At 46.1% G+C, this 19,361-nt stretch overlaps 1 protein-coding gene across 3 annotated transcripts in view; it reads left to right on the top strand.

The window, feature by feature from the left end:
- LOC144146717 (sushi, von Willebrand factor type A, EGF and pentraxin domain-containing protein 1-like) overlaps positions 1–19,361 on the top strand; it is a 759,548-nt gene that overhangs the window by 499,407 nt on the left and 240,780 nt on the right. For all 3 annotated transcript variants that reach the window (XM_077678646.1, XM_077678652.1, XM_077678657.1), the window contains exon 5: positions 17,531–17,710. In XM_077678646.1, coding sequence (XP_077534772.1) covers positions 17,531–17,710 — 180 coding nt within the window. The remainder of the gene's footprint in view (positions 1–17,530; positions 17,711–19,361) is intronic.

Below are 19,361 nucleotides of genomic sequence, written 5' to 3'. Positions count from 1 at the left end.
CTCGTCCCCCTCGTGTGTCCCAGCAAACCGCCTCAGAAGGTCGACGGCGTCCATCACCTGGTTTGGTGTGGGCACGGGAGCTTCGACAGTATCCGGATCCTTCGCATCTTCAGACTCCTTTTGTGCGCCGGCAACAAGCTGCACTATCTCTTCGTAGTCGAGACTTCTGTTGTGTCAGTGTCCGCGTCTGCGTCGGTGTTCACGAAGTCATCGAAGTTTTGATCTGCGGCCACCTCGTCACGCCGACGAAGCTCCTCCTAACAACTGGAGAAGATGCCTCTTCTCATGCCTTCCTGACGATGCCTCTTCCTGCTCGTGTTGCGGTCTTGTGGAGCCCGACGCAGCCTCGGAAGCAGAAGTGTGGAAGCTCCTTGGAAAGTGGGGAGGAAGTGTGCTACGGCTCCAACGCTGGCAGCACACTGCCAGACATTTGAGACGCCATAAATTTAGAAAAACCTCTGTTTCTATCCACCTTTGTTCCCGGAATGCTTCGTTAAATCGGGCTTGACAGAGGAGTTTGTTTCGTTACTTTGAGTTCGTAAAAGCATTATGCCTATGGGCAACTGCGGGGGAAATCCGAATTTGTTCGTTAAATCGGGAAATTCGTAAAATCGGGTTTCGTAAAATCAAATTTCAACTGTACTCCTTTACCCGTGGTATTTCTACTTGTTGAACTGATACCGATTTGTGCTCTGTGTCGTCGTTGAAAACCATTATCCCCGATTTTTCTCTGCTAAAAGATAGCCCAAGGTGCATCAATTCCTCCCGCATATATCCATCAGGCCCAGCATACCTATCCGGTCGTCCGCCATCAACAATATGTCGTCTGCATACATTAATCCTGGAATTCGCTGTTCCACCACTTGTCCATTTTTAAAGTATAATAAATCGAATCCCAGCCTACTTCGCTCTAACTTCGTTTCTAAACCCGCCATGTAGATCATGAACAGCAGTGGAGAAAGAGGACATCCTTGTTTCGAACCCTTGTAAATATGTACAGGTATATTGTATGCTATCCTCTCCCACACTATTTCCACTTGGTTCTCCCAGTATAGCTCCCTGAGTAAGTTAATGAATTCTACCCCCACTCCCTCGTCCTCCAGGATACTCCACAGCCGCTCCCTGTCTACATTATCATAAGCCGCTTTAATGCCCAGAAAGGCTAACCACAAAGGTCTGTTTCACATCTTCGCCACCTCTATGCATTGGCTTACTCCAAATAGGTTGCCATCTAGTCTTCTGTCCTTTCGAAACCCATTTTGAAGTTCCCCTAGCACTCTATTCTCTTCTACCCATTGCTCTAGTTCAATTTCACTGCCTGCATTCCCAGCCTGTGTAGCACGGACGTGACGGTGACTGGCCTATACGAGCTTGGCTTAGTCCACTCTCCTTTGCCCTTATAGATGAAGCTCATCCTGCTAGTACGCCACGTGTCCGGTATTGCCTTCTTTTCTATCCCCGTGCTAATGGCTTGTAGTAGACTTCCCTTGCTCTTTGGTCCTAATTGGTTGACCAACTCCATTGGTATCCCATCCGTTCCCACAGCGGTATTTTTGGGGACCTTTGCCTCTGCTTTTCCCCACTTGAGCTTGTCCCCTCCTATCTCCAGACCTGTCGGCCTCGCCGTCGTGACATCGCTGTGGCGCCACGGGGCCTCTCTATCAACCTTTGGTGAAATGCAACGCCCCCGCGTGTCCGAGGCGTCTGGGTAGTACAAAAGCAGACGACCTTCACCGCCATCCATGTGTTTTCAATTACAAGCCAGAGCGAAAGTTGCTTGTACTTAATTTAATCGCTTTGGGGTGCGTTTAAATTGAGTGCATACTCAATAATATAGTCCTGAAATCAGTCGCAGAGCCTAAACAAAATAATGTCCGGTACAATAAGCCGATTCGTCGGCTTTCTTTTGAGCGAACTGTCGCGATTGTCGCGACGTGGGTCCGTATCGTCAGGTCGGGTGGTCCAACTTCCTGACGATAATTATCGTTCTTTTTTCTTGCGCACGGCCAACAAAGGAAAATTCACCAGTAGCATAAACACAAAACGTTGCTCTCCTATAGCCTGAGGTAACTGCAAAAGGTTGCTTCAGCGGGAGCATGCAAGTAGACGCGAGAAGCGCAGCCGACCGAGCTGACACTGCTCGACTGGCAACGCCTTGAAAACGAGTGGGAATTTTTTTATTTTCGCAAACTAAATGATTCTTGCTTACGATTTTACGCTGCACGATTTACGAACGGCGGCAGGGTACATGAATACTAGCGAGTAGGTGAGACAATAGCGTCAAATAAATAAATTAAACGCAATTAAGGGACGCGAATTATGCCCCGAATTGCACGTCCGCTGCCTTCAGAGATGTGTACTACTATACTCACAAAACATAACACAGCCGCATACGCATGTACCAAATATTTACATACGATCGTCACTGACTGTGTTCGTTATCTTCTAGTCTAGGGGTCAGCCACCTACGGCCCGCGGGCAGAATATGGCCCGCGGGGCTGTATTATGCGGCCCCCAGCACGTCGTCAGAACCCCGCCCCTCGCCCTGTCACTAACAATCTGAACGCCGACACAATAGTTTTTAACTCAAATGGGGTTAGACGGCGAGACAAGAACAGAGAATTGATCGCTTCCAGTTGCATTGTCCCCCATCTTCACACTTAGCCAGATTATTGTCAGTTATTTTAAAATATTATTGGCAATTCGCTGATTTTTTTCTCTTTGCCTTCAAAGGCCCCCCTCCCCCTCCCAACCGATTCGCCGTCCGCCGTGTCGACTTCACGCAACTCGGCCCTGCACCTCAAAATGTTGCCGACCCCTGTTCCGTCTATTAAGTGCGAACTGGAAATATATGATGCAAGAGCGTAATTAAATAAAGTGAGAGCAAACAAGAGCAAACAAGGAAACAGAACGGCCACTCAGTTCATCCAACCACCTTGTTTTACGGCCACTACTTTCGGAATCACAAAGCAGATTTCACGCTTCTGACGCTAGGAAAGCTAGCGCTGCACAACGTATTAATAACGGCGACACAAATTAGCAATGTTTAATAGAAGTGCGCGCATAAGTGCGCCGCTGCTGAAAAGCGCGGCGCACCAGCAGATGCGCCTGCGGTCCGCCGGACTCGCTGAGTTTTACGGACGATCATCGCCGATTGCGTTCCTGTTTTAAAGACGACAGTCTTTCTTGGGCTACTTAAACCCAGAAATTTTGGTCTGTCTGTATGTCTGTCTGTCTGTCCGTCTGTCTGTCTGTAACTCGATTCAGCCACCCGGCCAAAGTAAAATGCTTACTGCGCAATAGTCTTATATACTCACAGCCAAATGTAAACGTCTAAGCCCGGTTTTATATTCATACTTGTCAACTTTGTTGAACAAGAACGAGGCATTACGCAAATATAAGACAGGAAATTATACACAAGGGATATTTACAGTGTTCCTTTATTAAAAATTTCCTGGGTGCTTGGTTTTTCGATAGCAAATGATATTGTAAATCTACTGCAGAAAACCGCTGCCTCCTGGCGGCATATGAAAAATCACGCGGCAACAGCTACGAAAGGTTCCACTAGCTAGGTTCCACGTTCTGCTTGGAACGCACGTGGAGCACGGCCACGCGGTTCTATAAACCTTGTAGTCGGCCGCCTCCATTCACGCGCGTCTCCGCCGCACTGCAGCGTTGGCATCGAGGAACCCCGCCTGTAGCAGTGGAACGCGGGAAATTCAAATCGCCTTGAGCAAACCTTTAGTGTGTTTACTTTGGGATGAGCGCCACCGAATAGGAACAGCATGAGAGGTGAGCGGGAAAGCGAAGGGGGGCAATTCCTTGGCAAATGCCTACAATGACTATCGTCTTTTGACGACATTTGCAACGAAAGGAGCAGATACGGGGCCATTTTTTTTTTTGATCGCCTCTTGTTGAGGCGATCAAAGAAAACAAAACGAACACACAAGTAAAATTATTCTCTTCTATTCCAGACCAGCGACAAAGGATGCTAAAGATTGTTTTGTGACTTGATGGTTATTTAAACTATTCCAATCCTGCGCGATTCTAGGGAAAAAAGAATATTTGAAGCAATTATCGCGTGTACGGAACGCAGTTATTGTACAATCATGGCGTGGTCTAGTGGCGTAACCTGAATTGTTTTGTCCCGTTAAGATCATTTGTTATCCACATCCCAAGATATTTGTAGGATTCAACCTCGGAAAGAATGGCATTGTTTGTAGAGTATTGAAAATTTAATTTGTTTTTCTTATGAGAAATGGACATGTACACCGTTTTTTCAAAATTGATTGATATTTGCCAAGCCTCGCACCAAGAAACAACCTTGTTTCGCGACTCGTTTAACAAAACGTGGTCCTTTGGGGATTCGATTTTAGAGTAAATAACGCAATCGTCCGTATAAAGCCCAATATTTGCAGGGATATCATTTACTATGTCGTTAATGAACAAAATAAACAGAAGGGGACCCAGAACCGACCCTTGGGGGACGCCAGAGTCAACGGCAACGCTATGAGAGAAATGATTGTTAAAAACTACAAATTGTTCCCTGTTTTTTAAGTAGGCAGATATTCATTTAGTAAGTTGATCATTCCTGATAATTTTTCTAATATTGTATACTAATTTATTGTGCGAAACTTTGTCAAAAGTTGTGAAAAATCTATAAAAATTGCGTTTGTTTGTTTGCCATTATTAATTGAAGTAGCGAAGTCGTGTATTGTTGATACTAATTGTGTCGTCGTTGAAAATGTCTTCCTGAATCCATGTTGATGTTGGTTTAAGATGGTATGCTCGTCCACAAAATTTGAAATACTGTTGTGGATAATGTGTTCGAGAAGCTTACAAACGGTTGAAGTCATCGAGACAGGACGATAATTTTTGACACTCTGCTTATTTCCTGATTTATGGATAGGCTTGACTCTGGCTGTTTTTCAGTCGTCCGGAACCTGGCCCTCGCGCCAGGTTCCGGACTATTCAGCGTATCTCTTTAAGAATGCGTAAGGGATATTGTCCGGTCCAGAATATTTTCTGATATCGAGGTTCACAAGCACATTCAATATGCCCTCTTCGCTAACAACAACATCGGGCATTCGCGGCGAAAAAGTTTCGAAGAGAGGTAATACAGAGTTGTCACAAGAAAAAAACTGATTTGAAATGATCGTCGAAAGCATTTGCAACACGAACATTGTCGTTCGTTAGAATACCGCCAACATTAAAGACGTCACACTCTTTCGACACGGGCGAAATGCTCCTCCAAAATTTCTCGGGACACGAGGTCAAGTAATTCGGCAAGGACTCACCAAATTAACGCTGCTTATCTGTTCGAATTTGATTTTTCAATTTTACTGAAAGGTCGGCGAGTTGTTCTGAATACGTTACGTTTAGTCTTCAATTTTTCTTTAGGCGCTTTATTTGCCTTCTTAACCTCAGTGTCACTCGATAAATCCACGGATTTTTTCGCTTCGGATTTTTAGTAACCAAAGACATGAATGATTCTAGGCATTCTTTGACAATAACCTTAAACCAGTTCCATAAATTATGGATATCAGTTTTATTATTCGTAAAGTCGTCAAAGTTGAATAAAAGTAGATCTATAATAGCAGTGTCATCAGCACGATCAAAATTAGAGAAAGATAAAAAGGTTAATTTCTTGTCGAAAGCTGTGTAACTTAAGGTAAATAACACAGCATGATTATCGGAAATTCCATGAAATATCTCAGTACTTGCTTGAGGTGTAATTGCCTGGTTAACAAAGAAAAGATCCATGATTCACTGAGAGGTACCCCGAATTCTTGTGCAGCCTTCAACTAACTGAAGGAGGTCAAAACTGTAACAAGTATCAAGCATAGCTTCACCCAAAGGGTCCCTCTGCTTCAAGGAAAAGCTTTTCCCATCTAAATTAGGTAAATTAAAATCTCCTGTCATTATAATCCGGTCATCATGCTTAGCATCCAATTTCAAATAATTTGGCAATTCTGGCAACACAGCAATAGTAGCGTTTGGGGGCCTATAAACACCTCCTATAATGTAACGGATGTCGTTGTAGTAAGCCTTACAAAAAATACCTTCTACTCCTGGTATATCGGCCATTGTACATATTTTAAGGTTTTTTTAAAGTTTTTTTTTTCGATTTTTCGATTTTTTCGAATTCGATTTTTTGTTCAGCCTAAAGCGTGAGCCCTTTCCCTCGTCCCATGCAAACAAGACGTCATCAACCTTAAGCTTATCATAAACTAGCCTTGTCTTACAGCCACGCAGCCTTTCTTCTTATGAACTTTTCCAGAAATGTTTCTGTGTTTCACGAACTCGTTTGTAAAAGTCTTCAGACAGTGACAATGTGCTTCCATTTAATTTAAATGCACTCGAAAAAACATCAGGTTTTTCCAGGTAATCAAGAAATTTTATGATCACAGGTCGTGGCCTCTCATTTGCGTTTGTGCCAAGGCTATGTCATCTTTCAATGCCCGTTACCGTTATTTCTAATTTTTGCTGAAAAATATCTTCTTGTACTTTTGCTTTCAGATCCTCATACTTTTCGTCAGAGGGCTCCTCTAACCGGTAAATGATTAAATTATTTCTGCGGCTTCTGTTCTCAAGCTCATCTACTTTGCTTATTTTAAAGCCTTGATACCTGCTTTTAAAGCTTTGATGTTGATAACTTCATATTCTTAACCTTGGTAGACAAACTTTTAAGGTCATTAAATTTCTTTTCGAGGCTGTCTATGCGATCTGCTAAACCTGAAATTCTTTTTTCAATCTTTACTTGCGATTCCTGAACGCATTCAATGACAGAAGTGGGCTTTTTTTGACCTTCCAGCAGTTCCTTCAACGTATCTTCGTTAGGAGGCCCCGGGTTTGATTCAATATCCCCGCATGCCAGAAGATCCCTTGACAACAGAGCAACACTGTTAAGAAAGCAATGAACACACAGTGGGCAGGGCAGCAGCATGAATAATCGGTCATCACTACGTATATAATAAGCAAGATGGTGACGACTAAGCTGAAGCACAAAGCAAAAAGGATTGCTCAGCATGTTGCCTGTTGTGCTGCAGCCATGCCCACTGGTGAACGACGGGTCTGGAGGGGCTCTCATAGTCCTTGAGTACGCCACGTGATGTGATGTCACAGCAATAGAAAGCCACGCTGGCACGATGCAGCGAAGTTCAGCCGTGTCACGAGTGGTGTTCTTGATAGTTAATTTCCCATTAACTACGAGTTCACGTAGGTAGGCTCTACAACTTGGAGGCTTCAATCACTGCTGTCCCAAGGGGTGGTGGAAAACGAGCCTCTCGTTTTTGTAGCTCGCGGCTGACATCCCTTGTTCACCTCAGTTGAAGCACGCAGATGGTTTTCGTGCCTTGTACTCTTCTATAAGCGCTGGGCTTCTGAATCGGTGTTTTTCTTTCTGTGAGGCTCGCTCCCCATGCCGCCATGCCTTTCCACCATAACCCACCGGAAATGGGCCTGAAATATCACTGGGTGTCCTTTTCCCCATGGAACCGCACGGGGAGCGACAAACTCTTCCTCGAGTTCACCTGTTCAGCTACATGTGAGGCACCCAGTGCTTCACATTTTCAGGTAGCCGGCGGAAAAAGTGTTCGACGCCGTATGAATCACCTTCCGGTGCTCATTTGCTTCCTTCAGCCACTCCACCGTGTTAACGATCAGCTTGTAAGAAAACCGGGGATACTATTCTCTTTTCGCTTTGACGGCTTCACTTTTGGTCAAATTCTTTTGCTGACAGCCCGTACCTACGCAAAAGACTCTATTTAACACTATCGTAGCCGTCCTCAACCTCTTTCCATCGGCGGGCCATCACATCTGATGCCTCACCTGGCAAAAGTGTAAGTAATCGCTGCGGCCACGTATTACGGGCAAACTAGATAAAAACTGGCCAAAGGAACACCGATCTCCTCTCCCAACTGTATATTCCCATGAGATCTGTCATCTTAAACGAAAGTTGTACTCAAATAGACGAATTAGACGGCACTTTTTAGTGTAGCGTCCATCTGGTCACCACATATGTGCTATTGGATGATGTTGCTGCATTCTTTCAGCAAGTAGTGCCCAGAGCCTTATCATGCGATCTCAGTGTGACCCAGTATACCCAACTATATGGCTTGGGTATACGCCTCATTGATTGGGTTCGTTCTTGTTTGTGTCAACAATGCTCCGGAAGTCCAGAGTGAAGGCCTGCTGCGCTGGAGCAGATTCCCTGTTTTTTGATGCTGCCGGAGTAGGCCCATTCTCAGTTATAAGCTTTTCACCGGCTGAGTATACGGATGTTCGTAGGAGACGGTCTTATTCTTTGAATCGAATCGAAGCAAATAGCCTTTGAATTGGCGAGAAGTTGGCTTATTATCATTTCGGAATCGCCACAGCAAAACTACAATTTCGTCGTCCTCAGTGTTCCAGGTTCGTGTGTCTACCTCAGAAGCTGGTAGTGTGTTTACCAGTTTTTATATGTCTAGGTTCCTAGTGTAATGGTGATACACAGTCGCTAGAGCGCATGGGAGCGTAGAAAAGATTGATTGATTGATTGTAGGGTTTAACGCGCCGACGCAACGCAGGCGATGAGGCGCGCCGTAGTGGAGGGCTCCGGATTAATTTTGACCACCTGGGCATCTTTATCGTGCGCCGAAATCTCGTACACACGGGCGTTTTTGCTTTTCGCCTCCATCAGAAAAGCGGCCGCCGCGGCCGGGAATCGAACCCGCGACCTCGTGCTCAGCAGCGCAACGCCTTAGCCACTGAGCCACCACGGCGGGTGTAGAAAAGACAATTTTTTTTTAATTTAATGGATATTAAGTACATTTCTAGCACTTCAAAGCAATAAATTTGATGGATCGGTGTTCAGTTGGTTCATCACGGTATTTATAAAAGGCTCGTGGGGGCATATCGTGGTATCATCAGCATATATATGTATACAGTCGAACACGGATATATCGAACACGGGTATATCGAATTATTGTCTATATCGAACTCATGAATTATCCCCTATGAAAATTATGTGTAAAAGTATAGGAATTCGTACGCTTATATCGAACGGTATTTTTTTTTTTTTCCGACATTGGGTATATCGAACGCCGCGCGAGCTGGAAGGTGCTCTTCGGCGGTCGCTGCACCCCCGATTTCCGCGGTCGCTTAGTGCCTTCGCCAAAACCCGACAGTGACAGAAGCCGGGGCCTCGGAGCGTCACGCTTGCTTCCTCATGGATAACTGCTCGGCCAACCAAACCACCTGCGGGCTCGACAACATCGAGCTCAAGATTCTGCCTCCGAACACAACAGCCAGGCTGCAGCCGCTCGACCACTCGACAAAGTCGTTCAAGGTTGGGTACAGGAGGCGACTCCTCGATAGGCTTTTGATGAACCTCCGCATGGGCACCGAGCTTAAAGTTGACCAGCTGGGGGCCAAACACATGATGACTGGTGCCTGGAACAGCGTAAAGCAGAGCGTGGCCAACTGCTTCCGGAAGGCAGGCTTCGTGACGTCTGAATTTTCGGAAGCTTGCGAAGACGGCGACGACGACGAAGAGGGCATGGACGACACGTTTCACGAGCTGTGATCCCTTTTCCCAGCTGCTGTTCCAGCCGGAGTGTCTGCCGGCAACTTCGTGAACGCTGACAGGAATGTTTAGGCTGTTGCGAGCGCCGGTGACGAGGACATCGTAGCTGCGGTTGCAGGAACCCAGGCTGATAGCTCTAGTGGCGAAGATCGTCCGGACGAGGATGCGGATACACTATCGTACTCCACCGGTGAACTGGCGGCTGCGTTCAGCTTCATTCGACGTAGTTGCGGCGACATGGAGGAACTGGGCTGTCGCACCTGGATATCCTTGAGCAGATCGAGACCAGCGTCTTTAATTCGATATACAGGATGAAGAAGCAGGCCAAGATGAGCGATTTCTTTTCACGAAAATAAAGCATCCTGCTGCGTCGTTAGCGCGGACTTAGTTGTCATTCTTGAATGCGCAGATCGGTAAGTGGTCGTCCGCCACAAATGAGGTCTCAGAGCCCATATTTTTTATATCGAATTTTTCATATATCGAACTATTTCGCGATCCCCTTGGAGTTCGATATATCCGTGTTCGACTGTAGTATATTGTTTGTGTGCTGGAATATTTTGGAGTATGTGCTTGAGTTTGTATATATTGTATAGTCGTTCTTCGCGATCCTTCTTTGCAGCTATCCGCTCTCTTTATTTCCTTCTCTCTAATTCTTTTTCAGATTCCTTTTGTTCCAATACCTTTTACTTTTCTGCCACTGCAGGGGCCAAGAGTGGCTCTTCATGGGCGCGCTCTCTTTTTGTGTCGCCTTTCTCACGCGCAGGCTCTGCAGACCTCTACACTTCATCACGTGTTTCTTTCTGCTGCTAGGTTACCCACTTCTTGAGCACCCCCACTTGTTAATCCTAACTGGAAGCCCATGGAGATTAGCTTTACCAAATTCATATTGAAGAACTAAATATTCGAATGGCGCACCCGAAACACGCTTTCCTAGCGTGACTAGGGGCAACTCTCTGTCTACACGGGCTAGCAATGTTTTACTCCTACGCACGTTTAGAACGAATTGCAAACGAACACATCTAGACTCGTTCTCAGCTCTCATCGCTCAGTGTGCATGAGAGTCCTGTCACGGACGCCACTTTAACATTTTCACATTTTTTAGGAGTATCCGCAGGAAACGCGAATCCGCCATAGATAACTCCTAACTATAAGTTGGTATTTAAGGCTCAGCTTTCGTCGGTGTCAGGCAAGAGAAAGTAAGTCGCAGTCTCGAATTGATAACAAAACAACCTTATGGCGTGGCTAGACAGATGTAAACACAATGCAAAAATACATCGTGACTAAATTCACATAGTGCAAATGCGTATTAGTTTTACATAACACCAGTTCTTCGTAAACACAGCCCTTGCGTTTTCCAAAGTGGGGAATATGTCCCGCTAAAGGGAACAGCGTAGCAGACGATACTGACACCGGAGATGGCTTATGGCGCGGGTCCGTACCCTGGCCTGCATTGCTGCTAGGCACTGACTTATTGTTCGGTCGACGCTCCCGTGATATCGTTAAATTTGAAAGTGATGGTCTTTCTTGGGCTACTCAAACACGAAAATTTTGGTCTGTCTGCCTGTCTGTCTGTCTGTCCCTCGATTCAGCCCCCGGACAAATGTTCAAAGAATTCTTGAATAAGATTTTTATAATGGCAAAACATTTCCAAACTACTAAACCCTGTGGCAATGTTCATACTTGTCAATATTATTGAGCGAAATAAAAAAACACTACGCATATTTGAGGCAGAACATCAATACATAAGTGATATTTGCAATGTTCTTTTAATTATACATACATTGCTGCTAAATACGCCTTGAAAAAAAAAATGTTTTGACTCAAAAATGCAAAAAGCGCCAGCGCGCGACACCCTTCCTCGTGGCGGCATTCTAAGGAGTCTAACAGTAACGAAGGGTTCCAGTAGATGGCGCGCCAGCAGCGGAACGCGCTAAAGTTGAATTGTCTGAGGCAAACCTGTACCGTGTGTACCATGGGAGGAATGAGACGGGGAGAAAAGCATGACAAGTGGGTGGGAAAAAAGACGGGCATTTACATGGCAGTGGCGACTCGTCTTTCGAAGACATTTTCAGCGAAGTAAGCAGATACGCGGCCATTTTTTGGAGGTGTGCGTAATTGGACGGTACGCTGACAGGAAAGTAGTGGCGTGTCTGGTTCATCGAAAAGTGCGCGGTCTTTAGAAGGGTGGGTCGTCTTATTTGGTTCCGGGTTACACAGTGGCGTGTTTATATAAAGTGTTCTTTCATGTTTTTTTTAGTTGAAAGAAAGAAGACAGTAGGCTTACATAAGTAGAGTTTTAATTTTCCCATTAGCTTAACACACGTAGCAGCCACACGAACACGGTTACTTGTCCGAGAGACAATTAAAAATACTTTTTAATTAAGTGTTTAATAATAGACTATAGATGGCACGTTAGAACTCCGAAATTGCGGCTGGCAGTCCCTGCGCCCCAAACCGTGCAGTGACATAAACTGACAAAAATCGTGCCTGGCGCTGCCGAAGAAATTGCTTCGCCAGCGATTCTTCAATAACAGCGAAACTGATTGCAAGAAGAGCGAGAGTGACGTTAGTGCCGCTGCAGTCTGTGATGCATCGCCGTCGCTAACGCTGTGTTTAGCCTCGTTGCCGTCCTCCTTTCGGTAACAGCTTTCAAGCTCGGCGTCTGCGGTCGCCTCCAGCCAACACCGACGAGATAAAAAGGCCCGCGCACGGCATTATAAACGTCAGGCTATCAGTCAGATGGTCGGCTTTGGTTGATTTCCGCCTTAGAAGCCGCTTCCAGAGACAGCAGCCAACGAGGAGCGCAAGAACTGCCTGCTTCCCTGGCGTTTGCCCCTTGGAGAGAAAGCAGCACTCGGCCCTATTTCTTTCGTCGGGGGTGTTGCACTAGACGTGGTACTTTGCCTGGGATATGGCGGCGACATTCACGTCAACTTCGCTCTGTTTGTTCTTAGTTCGCTATGATTGAGGATGCGAAGGTGAAATAATTTCCCCTGCGGAGCCCGCCGCGATGTTTTTTAAACACGATAGTTTTTTCCTAGGTTACTTGAACCCATAAATTGGGGTCTTTCTGTCTGTCTGTCTGTCTGTCTGTACCTCGATTCAGCCACCCGGCGAAAGTAAAATAAACGTTGAACAAGACATTTATACACCTCCAACCATTCCTAACCATCTATATCTGGTGCCAGTGCTCGTACTTGTCAGCATTGTTGAAAACATTACGCACATATGAGGGACAAAATCAATTAATAAGTGATGTTTGCAGTGTTCTTTTAATAAAAAAACATGAATGCTTGATTTTTGCAATAACAAATGAAATACGACATCCACTGTGGGGGACAAAATCATGTCGTCGCCTACTGTCGCCCGCGCCACTATTGTCCCTTGCGGCGCTACAAGTTGTTCAACAGTAATGAAAAATTCCAGTAGCTGGCGCGTAGACCGCGCGTGGAGAAGGGCCTCATGTGGAGCAGTGGAACGCGGCAAACTTGAAATGATTTACTTGGCAGGGGCGCCGGACAGCTATCGCCTCGAAACGACATTTGCGACGAAGTGAGTAGATGCGCGGCCAATGTTTTTCCAGTTTATTCCCGGTGTGGTTGGTGGGTATGGAGGATGGGCATGGATTTCTGAATTGCAACATGCCCAATCGATATTTGAAAACTGGTTATAATGTTCTTGATTATCTCCCTCAATAGATAAATACACATTGCCACTTGGGGTAGGAGAGTTGCTTAATTACAGAATAAAAAACTCGGAAGCCTAAAAACCGAGATACCGCCGCCTTCCCATACATTTTTCCCCTCACAGCGAATTCGTGACGTCATAAGTTATCCATCAAAACGGAATTGGGGGAGATTGTCTGAGCGTTTTTGTGGGAATAACCATAATGTGGTACTATGCACAACAAAAATAAATGTATCTTACAGCTTTTGTTTTGTTACAGTGGTGGAGCTTACACCGCTCAAAAAAAAAAAAGGCTTTGGGGCAGAAGAAATCGCGAGCGGGGGAAGGGGGGGGGGGGGGGTTGCCGCTCTCCCCCCGCTCCAGGCACAGGCCGCTCTCCGCGTGTGCCTAAGGCCCAGAGTGTGGTGTGGGCTCCACCCCACTCTGGGCCTGGGGCACACGCACTCTGAGGCTCCGGTACATCATTGGCACCCAGGTTCGAAATGCTACCTGGTCCGGTATATAACGCTGCCGGATACCACGGGCGGCTGTCCTAGATATATGTTCAATCATGCATGCTAGGTAAGGTTCCCTGGGACACAAACAGCATTTCTTCACCAGACAAGGATTTAGCAACACTGGTTGAGTACATTTGCTAGAAACCTCCCAATGATTATACAATCACACAATCGCCCTTCAGGCACTCGATAGGCGTGGCTGCAGATCTTTGGGAGAGGCCTTCGTCCTGCAGTGAACATACCCAGGCTTAAGTAGAAGTAGTAGTAGTAGTATAGTAGTAGCAGCAGCAGTAGCAGTAGCAGTAGCAGTAGCAGTAGTCGTAGTAGTAGTAGTAGTAGTAGTAGTAGTAGTAGTAGTAGTAGTAGTAGTAGTAGTAGTAGTAGTAGACAGCTTTTGTTGAAATCACGAATTTAAAAAAACACAGACTCCAGCTATAGTAAGCTTTACCAATTAAGCAGTCTCACTGCCTCACGCGGGAGGCTTTGTTTGCATTTCGATTTTGGTCAGATATATTTAATTTAGGCATTCAAGACGGCCTTCGGAGAGTCCTGTTATCGAAGCCTTATCAAATATTATCCATGGTTCTCATCACAATTTCTGCGCACCGTGGCACGAATCCGTGGAGGCAAACGAGAGCGCCAACTTTCTGGTTTGAGATAAGAGCCTCCTGGGCTTCCACCGCACTCTGGGCCTGGGGCACACGCACTCTGTGGCTACGGCGCATCATTGGCACCCGGGCCACTGTTTGTTGACGCGAAAGAATTCCTACAGGAGGAACGAGAGTATCGTCGCATTTTTGTTCGCCCTCACACAACATCCTCAGGCTGCAGTTATACGCCAGGTTGTGAGCCGCACTTGGCGCACATGTTGCTGAAGCTGGTATACGAACGGCTCGCTACATACATTCGACGGGTGCCCAGACGACCTCCAGGTGGTATGAGAAGGCCACAATTTCTTTATCTCCCCTAAGTTCCCAACCCGATCCCTTACACTTCCAATCACCAGCTGACCGAGATGCAGTACTGCTAATCCTCACAACACACGAGGAGTCCGCACTATTACATTACGAGGCGTGGATTAAGATTCTTGGCGCCAGTGATAGCAAATAAATTCATTCATTCATTCATTCATTCATTCATTCATTCATTCATTCATTCATTCATTCATTCATTCATTCATTCATTCATTCATTCATTAATTCAGTCATGATTCATTCATTCATTCATTCATAAAACGTAACCTTCAATAATTGAAGAGCCCGTATCCCACAGTATATACAGCCTTAGTAACGTTCGCTTCAGTAGAGGGACATTACTCCTTCTTAGGACTTCGTAGAGCAAGGCAATAAAGGCGAAAAAGAATGTTATTAAAATAAAGAAGGCGAAAGAACACGTTTAAATAAAGACGTCGCGTGTGCACATGCCCTTTGAGGTAATTTTTTAACATACGTTCATAACTTGCCATTCATTTAGGCGTGAGCTGTGACACGGTGCCATTAAAGGACTGAAATTTTAAGCCCTGCGCTTTCGCCCTTGATAAAAGCAGCGCTCGCGTGCATAGTACCGCCCTTTGTAGAGAACATTCATTCGCTCCCGAAACGACGAGAAAGGGTCCTAAAAAAGGGGGAAGGATAGAAAATGAGCGAGTCTCGCTGTGAGTTCCCACCGAGCATATCCCGACCGCTGAAAACATCGATACGGAGATGGAGAGGTAACGGCGTTTCTGGTCATCCATTTTCCTCGTTCTCACTCTTCCTACTTTCTTTTCCCTTTTTTTTATTTCTGCTCACAAGGACATACCCAGGAATATACACATTCCTCGACATGGTCAAAACGCTGCCGCCGCTTTCCTTGATTTCCGTGCTGAACATACTCTCTTCGAGCGTGTAAAACACAATAAAGAGGAGCATTAATCAAACGTAAAAAAAAATCGTCCATCTTTTATTATGATTTGTAGGGATTGTTTTCCCGATTCCTTTATTTTTTTACTTCCTGAAGCACACACCGCACGCGCGAGTACCGAGTATGTAATGGCATTTCTGTCTAAAAAGGGAGCGGAAATAAAAGCGAGGAATCGCGGTTCATGTAGAAGTACGTGCGAAAGCGGTCCGATATACACAGCTGCTAGCGCGGCAATGGGCGAACCCCGTGTCGTACTTTCGCCTCCCTCTCGCTTAGCAGACCAGCCCAACTTTTTTGTCCTTGTCGCTCCTGCCTTCCCTTCGTACTCTTCTTTCTTCTTCTTCTTCTTCTCCTTGCCCCCGACTCCGCTCTCTCCTTAATTCTTACTTCGAAGCTGATCGGCACTTCCCACCGTCCATAGTCTTGCCGAAATAATCTCAGGCGAATGCGAGAGATGGAGAGAGGGCGAGCGCGTCTAGTCTCGGAATGGCCCGCAGTTTCCAGTTTCCTTCCCATACAGGGGACTGGAAGGGGAGCCGCCAACTCCAGAAGTCCGCTCATGGTTCAATATAAAGGGACTTCTTCGCGGACCGTCGGATAAGGAATTCTTGAAAAGGAGGTTTTTGTGTGCGTTCCACACCGTCCGCTCCTTCGTTCGCAGTCGCACCATGGGTCCGCTCATGTTCCTCCTTATTATTTTTTCCCGCCTCGATGTTTGTCAGATATGTTAGTTGGTGCTAAACTTTCGTTCTTCCTCCCTTCGCAAAAAAAAAAAAACTGTCTCTGGGATAGCGAAGCGCGCCTTCAGGAGGAGCCCATGGGAACAAATGGGTCGAAGGGGGATGGGGGGGAGGGGGGGGAGGGTCAGAAATCACGGGTATTCAACCACGGACTAGATAAATGTAAGCCGGACTAGAGGCGACAAATTATTCTCCCGCCTTCCTGAAACAACATGTTTCCGTTTTTTTTTTAAATTCCGGATTAACTACTACTTGGCTACTTTTAAAATACTTATAACTGCGTCTGCGTCTGTGCCAGAGCGTTCGTCTTGCGCCTCCATTTCGCATAATGTTCAGGAGCAGGCCTGCTCTTCCTGCCATCAGATGACTCAGTGGAGGGATGCCATTGCCACGATCCTCATCGGTAGCGCTGTGCTCCTCCTCGGGTCACTTTTACTAACGCAATGAGCCGGAAGATGCGCTGGTATCCCACAAGCTGAAAGACGCCGATCCGTCCGTAGTGAATCCCAGTGTGAGGTTTTCAGAATTGCGAAGCCGTATTGGCCATAAAAATGCAAAGGCCTCCCGCATTTCTACATTTTTGTTATATCAAGGCAATTCCGCTGCCAACGAGAAGCAGGGCCTTTTTTATAAATGGGACAGTAAAAAATACTCTCATACTTTCTTGGGCTCATTCAACCTTTAATGGTTGAATGAGCCCAAGAATGCCCTTATTCGTAGAGCCCATCGTTTTTCGGGAACATCGTTTCGCGGGTCTTACTCGCGTCTGCATGCTTACAGGTTAATGGAGCGCGTAATATGGTATTTAATGATATCAGACGCTTGCCTACCGTCTAGGGGGTACCTATACTCCGCGCAGAATTCAATCGCATGCGGCATTGCTAGTCTACAGATCGATTCATTAAAAAAAAGTTTGTTGTTCCAAAGGATTGAGCATTCTTAATCGAGAGCTGGGTGTTGCTTCGATGGGCAACTCCATGGCCCTGCAATAATCTGTAACCCCACTACCGATAGTTACAGGCTCGCGGTAGGCATTCATAGACTGCCCTAGGAAGCCGGTGCACTCGTTTAAACCGCAGCAGACTGTGAGTTAGCGCCGTCGTCTTCTCATGCACCTCTTCCCACCGTCCGGCGTGCAGACCTGAACTGCGATGAGCTGGAGCCCCTGGAGAACGGCCAGTTCCGGGTGAGCGGCGACTACTTCGGGGCACGCGTCTACTACGAGTGCGCCGAGAACTTCTGGATGTCCGGCCCCAAGGAGCGCATGTGCCAGGGAGACGGCCGATGGAGTGCCCGGGCGCCCGAGTGCAAGAAGCAACGTGAGCTCCCTTCGTTCTTTTTTTCTCTTTTGTACCGTCTTACCGGATTCAGAGGGGGTTGGCGGACCACTGACTGTCGTATTCCTGGCCGCGTTCACCGGATTCGTTCAGTTGGAGGCATGTCTTGGCAATTTTGGGGTGTTGTGGGGCAGCAGTACTATGCGTAATTTCAGACCTGCAGACGTAGAAATGGAAGCTGAGCTTTTCGTGAAAAATTCGTGTAGCTCAATGGATGTGAAGAGGAACCGCCAGACTCGGTAAACCAGCGGGCAATAACACAGCCGTGATAATTGGAGCGGGTGTTTTGAAAACATCATCCCCTCTTGGCCAATCCCCGCGGTGGGTATGGGAGTGTGAAGCTGTTTTTGCCAACACATGGCGCTCCAGATCTGTCTAGCCACGAATCTACCAATTCATTCTTGGTCAGTCTCACCAAGTGTGTATCTACAACTACAAATACAACTCAAAAAGTACGAAATTCTATCTTGCTGGGAAAAAAAATTAATTGCGATAACCGTAGTATGCTCGCAATTCGGCATCACGACTTTTTCCGTGTCTTATTCCGTTGCAGTTTTCTATTCTGGCAGCATTGATCCCCGCACCGCATCTGAGCGGGATTTCATGCACTAGGTACTCTCGAATAGCTGGGCCCTATTCTTCAGTATGGCTTTATATTACCCCATGACGGCGATCCTCAATCCCGCAGTATTTTTAACTACCTTGGGTCATATTTTATTTTTATTTTTCTTCAAAAGAATAAATACATTGATAAATGTTCCTGGCGTATTTTATCGGTAAAACATTTCAACACTTCCCGTCTGTCCACTTTACTACCATGCCTCGACATTATAAATCATTGCGGCCAACAACGAACATATGCCGAATATAGAATACCCGCTAAGGATCACGCACGTTAAAAGAACATTAGATGCAGTCGGACTTAGCGCGATGCAAACAGTCATGCTGGCCTTACACAGCGTGTGGTTACCCAGGCGACGTTTCTCAGCCTCGATTCTCTGTTAGCACCCGAAATTTCTTAAATTTGCCCCGTTAACACCTGTGCTTGGATATTTGAGAGCATTGTAGACTACCATACTCACGAGGACTTCTCGGGGTGAAGAACTCTACATCAATCGTACTGAACGTATAGGAGCGTTTAATTCTGTACAGCTATGAAAAAAATGAAACGCAAACACGAGAACATGAACGAGAACACGCAAAAAGCACGATTTCTGTCCGTGCGAGTGAAATTGTCACGTGAACTTATTACGGTATACACAAAGATTTAAAATGTGTCCTTCGAAATATGCCACTGGCGAGCCATTATTTCATTTCCACTACCCATATTCTTTGATTTTGCGTGTTCGTGTTCATATTTTCGTGTTTTCCTTTCCTTTGTCCATAAGTGTACATATTTTAATGAAAGCAGTCAGCGCCGCCGGTCGTTCTGGTTTATTATTTCAGTAAATATATTTAGAAAATCTTTTAACCCTCTCATTTTGCGCAATATTCAGGTGATTAACAATGTTTTTGTGGCCACACTTTATGTAAATTAGATAATTTCGTGTCTACCCGACTGGAAAATCTCCTACACTCTTCGGACTTCAAGAGAGGCTGAAAAGGAACGTTTTACGCTTCCCCACTGAAGTGC

The sequence above is a fragment of the Haemaphysalis longicornis genome, unplaced genomic scaffold, assembly GCF_048455015.1.
Source record: "Haemaphysalis longicornis isolate Haplotype H1 unplaced genomic scaffold, Haemaphysalis longicornis Haplotype H1 scaffold_1, whole genome shotgun sequence".
NCBI lineage: Eukaryota > Metazoa > Arthropoda > Arachnida > Ixodida > Ixodidae > Haemaphysalis > Haemaphysalis longicornis.
Note: the sequence above shows the minus strand (reverse complement) of the source record. Positions and strands in the feature narration are given on the sequence as shown.